General features: G+C 55.5%; 1 protein-coding gene across 1 annotated transcript; it reads right to left on the bottom strand.

The window, feature by feature from the left end:
• Positions 1–4,263: 4,263 nt before the first annotated feature.
• CHC_T00007754001 (hypothetical protein) lies at positions 4,264–5,871 on the bottom strand. Its single transcript, XM_005711458.1, has one exon. The coding sequence runs from the start codon at positions 5,869–5,871 to the stop codon at positions 4,264–4,266; it is 1,608 nt and encodes a 535-aa protein (XP_005711515.1).
• Between the last annotated feature and the right edge of the window lie 129 nt (positions 5,872–6,000).

Raw genomic sequence — 6,000 nt, 5'->3', positions numbered from 1 at the left:
TCATGAGTTTTTCGACTGCTGATCGCGCCCCTTGTGCTGCTCTCAAAGTGCCGCTTGGATTAGAGCGCCTCATACACCTAGCTCTTCAAAGTTGCTGACGCAACAAGCGCTAGGGTCGTTCTCAACATGGATGAGCTCCCGGAAAAGCTGCCCGAATTCCCTCCGCACGTCTCCGTCATCCCTATCGGCAGCGTCATGCGTGACGCAACACTCCCAACTGCAGAGCCCCCGCTGTCGCCCCCAGTGCGTCCCTCGCCCCGGTGCTACATCATTTTCACCTCTGGCACAACCGGTGCCCCCAAGGGCGTGCAATTCACGCACGCTAACTTCTCCAACATTCTCCTCACCTCCCCCATGGACCTCGGCATGGCCCACGGCGTGGGCGTGGGTCAGATTCTCAGCATCGCCTTCGACACGGGGGTGGGTCAGATTCTGGGCTGCTTGTCGCACGGGACCACGCTCGTCATACGGCATCGCAGCGTGAACTGCTTTGGAGGCTGTTTATGAGGGAAGTATTCGTCATCTTGGCATGTAGATTTCTTTCCCTAAGTCCGATTCGATCCGAGTCCGGATCATCCTCGTCTTCAAACACACTGCGTGTTGCAGCCCCTGATTCTGTGTCCTATTGCTGCTCGTCTTCCGTGTCGTCTGAATCCTCACTTTCCCCATCGTTACTTTCCTCTACAGAACGCCAAAAGTCAGCCTGCTGAAGCTGCACGTCACCCAGTAGCTTCATGTTCCAGTGCGAGAATGCTAACTTTTTGACCTTATCAGTGTCGAGGCGATTTCTCGCTTTCGTTCTAATACGTCCCTGCATGCTGAAGCTCCGTTCTGCAGCGCAAGAGGAAGGCGATACAGAAAGTGTTCTGATTGCAAATTCTCGGAGTTCGTCCAACTCACGGCGGAAGGCAAGGGACTTCCAATATACCAGCGGCATTTTCCTAAACTCTTTGAAAACTTCATCATTCCCAGCGTCATCTTTCTCGTCATTCCACTCTCCTGATATCTGCATGTACTGCTCCAGGATGATCCCACGTAGGTCTTGCGATCGCAGAGCCCGAGACCGCGAGTTTCCCTCGCCATCCGATGTCTCGTCTACCAGTTCCACTGCGCCTGCACAGTACCGCATGAGGTACGATCGAAACCGATGCAAGAACGGGCTAACATCCCTTGGACAGCGGTGGGGATCAAAAAGGTGCGCTGCGAAGTGAATGTCTTCAAGCAAACGCACCTTGATGGACGCATCTAAAGGCCCATTCTGCCTTCGTGTAAACTTTCCTATTACTTGATTCTTTCTCTCCGATGTGAAGAATGCTGTCAACGGCACCCTTTGCAATTCCAGGCCGACTGCAATCGTCTTCGGAACGACATCCGATATCTTGGCGTCATCTGAATCGAATACACGCAGATATCGCCGCAACAATCTAAAGATTCTGTGAATTTCTTTGACTTTGTCCAAAAACTCACGTGACTCAATCGCAGATATGAAGTTCGCCCGCTTTCGCCTTTCTGTCGGGTTGGTAATGGGCCACAGGTTGCTGTAAAAGTCAGGGGCTTGCACAACCTCCAAAAGCACACCACGACTTCGTAAGTACGCCTCAAGCGTACTTTCGATAGAGGCGAAACGCGTCTTGGCGGGCTTCCGCAACATGACCGCCCTGAGCCGTAGGGGAGGAAAAAGAGGGCTCCCGTGCAGCCCGCGAATACTAGCATCACCTCCAAGAGGTGCCTCGCCCGTATCCAATGGCGCTTGTGCCTGAGTGTTCACCTGGGAGCCAACAACTTTGTTGAATTCTCGATGGCCTCCTTAATTCGCGCGCGCAATTTGATCTTCACTCTCGTTTCAGACGTAACCCAAGCAACTTGGTCTAGAACTTCTTTGACCCACGGCAACTTGCCAATATCTTGCATTGCTAAGTTCGCCACATGGGCCTGGTCTTGTACCCCGACGAGTTTCGGGTACCGTTCCGTTAGCAAATTTCGAGCGTTCACACAGCATTGTGCACTATCGCTCGTTACAGCGCAAATACGATCCATCCCACCATACTTTTGCAACACAGACTCCAGAATCTGTATATATCCAGAAGCGCCCACCCGCTCGTGCGACGTGTAGACCGACTCGAGGAAGAACGTCCGACGCCCAAATCTCAATCCAGTCGCTTCCGTTCGCAGCAAAACGTTCACGACCGAAGCTGAGGTTGCGTCTCCCCACCCGTCAAAGATTATTGTTCCGAAACCAGTTGCCAAGGCGCTGGATATTCTTTGACACACTCTATCTAATACGGAGTCATACAGCTCATTCAACTTGCGTCCTGTCATCAAGAACCGGGTGGGGAAATAATCTCTAGCGTACCATGGCATTGCCATTTGCAGAAACCTCATAAAAGCGTTGGGTCGAGCGGCGGTAGTGTCCAGGGCCGTGAACGACCACGCTTGCTCGACAAAAACCTCAAGAAGTGCAGACGTCAGGGCTTTTGCACGCTCTGGACTTTCTTTCATGCGGCGTTTCTTCCCCGTCGGGGAATCTGCCGAGAAGGATCCTTTTCTCTTCGAACTTATCTCAATATTACTGTGGTACATTCCCCTCTCCTTCTGTAGTGCACTAGATTCTGAAAGGACGCGATCCTTCACTACTTGAGTATATACAGGGCACTGTAAAACATGCTTCCCCATGTTGAGAGATCTTCGCTGCTTGTCCCTTATTTCCTTCCCACATCCCTTACAACACGAGCCAATGACCTCACCGTCTTCCATAATTTTATCGAAGCATTGCTCCTTGACGTAGTATTGCTTTCGTCCCCCGCTTGATCCACCAGAACTCCTGCGACCGGCGGCTGAGGTACGTGTTCCTGCCGGTGCAACCAATAAAGGTACACTCTGATGGCGGAGCGAGCGGGCCTCGCTCTGGGAGGGGACTGGAGGAGGGAATTTCGGCGGCGAAAGCGCGTTGGAGTATACCGGCGTTATTTCTTCTTCTTCCTCTAAAACTGAGGGTGCCTCCGGACTGTTGCTCGACGGCTCACCAGCTTGTCCACTTCGCCTATCTGCTGCGTGACAGGTGGACGACATCGAGTCCGACAAACCGTCGTCCTCTTCGCACAAACTACAATATATATCCGTTTCGGCTCTTATCAAACGCAAGGCGATTAAACCGAAGGCGTAGCGGTGGGTGTCGCGGTCGCAGAGAGGGAGATTGCGTGGAGGTTGTAGCAGTTGTGGCGGTGGCGGCGGTGGCGGGTGCGTGCGGGGGGCGGTTGTGGCGAGCCAGAAAGCGGCGGTTGCGACGAGGCTGTGATGCGTAGTCCTGTCGCGCAAGAGGAGCATGGCAGGGTGATATTATTTTTGCCACGCAAAGCGCGAGAGACTTTTCGGGTTCTCGATCTTGGAGACTTGTGGGAGGCGGTTTCAGGCTGCCGCCAGTTCACTTGCTTAGCATGATGAGGAATAAATGTTTGACAAGTGTGCGCGATAATGCATTACGACCATTCATTCGCCAGTTTATGACCGGAGATTGATTTGATTTCACTGTCTGCGAAATAACTGGCGAATGGAACGGCGTCGGCGCGGGGGGCGTCGGGCGCGCGGGGCTTGTTCGGCGGGTTTTGTTCGGCGGGTTTCTCCGTCCCGCCCCCCCTGTTCGGTGGGTTTTGTTCGGTGGGTTTTGTTCGGCGGGTTTTGTTCGGCGGGTTTTGTTCGGCGGGTTTCTCCGTCCCGCCCCCCCCCCTCCCACGCCCGCTTCCCCCTCCCTCCCTCCCTCCCTCCCGCCCGCCCCGCGAAGACGCAGGTGACGTCATGAATGAAACGCATGTCCACCCGAGGCGTTTGACGTCACGACTCGCGACTCGCCGCCGCCGCGCACGCGTGAAAGCCGGTCGCTTCCGTGCTTACACTTGCGCGCGCGGAAGAGAGGAGCACCGGGGCACGGGGCGCGGGGCAGCCCCCTGCGCGCCGCCGCGGCGCAACTGTAACCGCGGCCGCGTCGCATCTTTGAGCCGCCGCCGCCGCCGCGAGGGCGAGGGAAAGAGAGAGTCGCGCTACACCGCTGTATTTCGCACATTCGCCGCGCCTGCGCGACCTTGCTCGCCCGCGGCGAAGACACGCCCCTCGCCCACCCGCAATACAGTCCTCCATCACTGTATCTCGCCCGCGTTGCGCCGCGCTACGTCATACCGTATAACGTAGGTGGCATTCCCGCTCTTCCCGTTACCCTCCTGTGGGGAATTCTGTTCCAGCGTGTTTGCAAAGTCTCGATGTGAAACGAAACTACATTTCCATTCGGCAATCTTCTTCTGCGTCTTCCTCGTCCTCCTCATCGGTAATGTTGTCAGAGCCATACTCGGCCGAGGAACTCGATATGCTTGACGTGTTACCGAGCTTCTTCCTATCCGAATTGACGTCTATCGCCTGAGCCCCATTCCTTCCCCCTCGGACCTTTCCCATTTGCTTTCCAAGCTGGGCTGCTGCCGTGCCACTTGACATATCGGCAGACGGGCTCCTCGCAAGGAATAGCAACCCCTCCAGTGCCTCGTGCTCCATTTCCCCTTCACTAGCAGTCGGGATGCTTGATGGTCGCACTTTTCGACTGCGATTTCTGCGGGAAGAGCTCAACTGACCCTCTTCTTTTGGGCACCACCCCGGGTGTTGGAGCATCCAAGCTTCAAGATTTCTGCGATACGGAGCCGCAATTCCGGAGATCGTCCGGCCATTGCTGGGATTCCACACCGTCACACGAGGTTCACGAGGTGCGCGAAATGATTTTTCGAGAAATGAGGCACCCAAGTTCCCACGGAAAGAAGGCAAAGAATTGGGAGCAAAGGCCTCAAACCCGGCCCCGTCATTCTCATATGAGCCCACCGATGCAGGCGCATCCACCCCTGAGTAGTCCACGCCGCCAAACGAAACGGAACTAAATGAGCCTGGCATGCTTGTGTTGCCTGCCAGTTCCCGCTTACTCTTCGCGATTCCACGCGTCAACATGTGATGCGCACACGAAACTATCGTGCCCTGCAACTTTGCACCCCCTATCTGGCTAGCCACATCGGCCCAGCGATTGTCATCGAGTTCCGCTGGGTTGCACTGTTGCGCATGACATTCTTGTCCAAGACGGAACAGCGCTTCCTGAAGTCGAACAAAATCGTCGGCCGTCCAAGTCATCATGGCCTCCTCGGTGCAGAAATCTTCATCGCCGAGTGCTTCCAAGCATCTCGCTCCATCGCTCGCGAGAAAGCTGGCAACGGGATAACAGCAGAGGGCCGCGAAAGAATCTGCAGCGCTCTTCGATCTACGTGCTGCTGAGCGCCTCTTCGATGACTTGAGCTCATCGGCTTTTTCCTCCCAACCGGGATGTCCTTGCAACCAGGTGGCAAGATTACGCCTGTAGGGAGCAGCGTTTCCTGCGACAGTCTTTCCAGTCTGGGGTTCCCAGACAGTTACATGCTCGTCCTCGGCCGAAACGCCTCCAAACAAGGTTGCGGGAAAGCTGGGCGTGAGGTTCGGCATGGACTGGGGGATGGCTGCAGTGGGTGAAAACGAGATGATGTGGGAACCAAGTGCAGTGGACGCACCCAAGGAAGGGTCGATGGGGGGACGAGAATCTCCAGGGATGCGGGAAGCGGAGGGACGTGGAATCTGCACCGGGGCTGAATGTGCGAAGGATGGAGTTGTCGGAGAGGATGGCTGCTCTGCGGAAGCTAAGGGCAAAGAATCGAGGCTTGCCAAGTTTGATGCGAGATTCGGGTTAGAAGATTGCGCAGGGGGAGCGGCGGTGACGTTGATGATTGGATTGAACCTCGAGGATATGATGAGATGCTGAGAGGCTTGAGGCGGGGGTGTTGCGGCGGATGAGGAGCGAGATTGTTTGAGCTTGAACATGGCCGGTGCATAACCGGTGGGAGGAGCAAACGCGGATGGCGAGGTGGGCTTGCCGATATTGGGGCAGAAGACTGAGGGAGAGCCTGCAATCGGGACTGGCATGCTTTGTGTAGGAGGATTTCTATCATA

Source organism: Chondrus crispus, genomic scaffold, assembly GCF_000350225.1.
Source record: "Chondrus crispus Stackhouse genomic scaffold, scaffold_83, whole genome shotgun sequence".
Taxonomy (NCBI): domain Eukaryota; phylum Rhodophyta; class Florideophyceae; order Gigartinales; family Gigartinaceae; genus Chondrus; species Chondrus crispus.
The sequence above is the reverse complement of the archived record's forward strand: the minus strand, read 5'-3'. Positions and strand labels throughout refer to the sequence as shown.

What these genes read in the sequence shown, in the direction of transcription:
- CHC_T00007754001 (XM_005711458.1), bottom strand. Translation starts at nt 5,871, where the DNA reads ATGTTCAAGCTCAAACAATCTCGCTCCTCATCCGCCGCAACACCCCCG.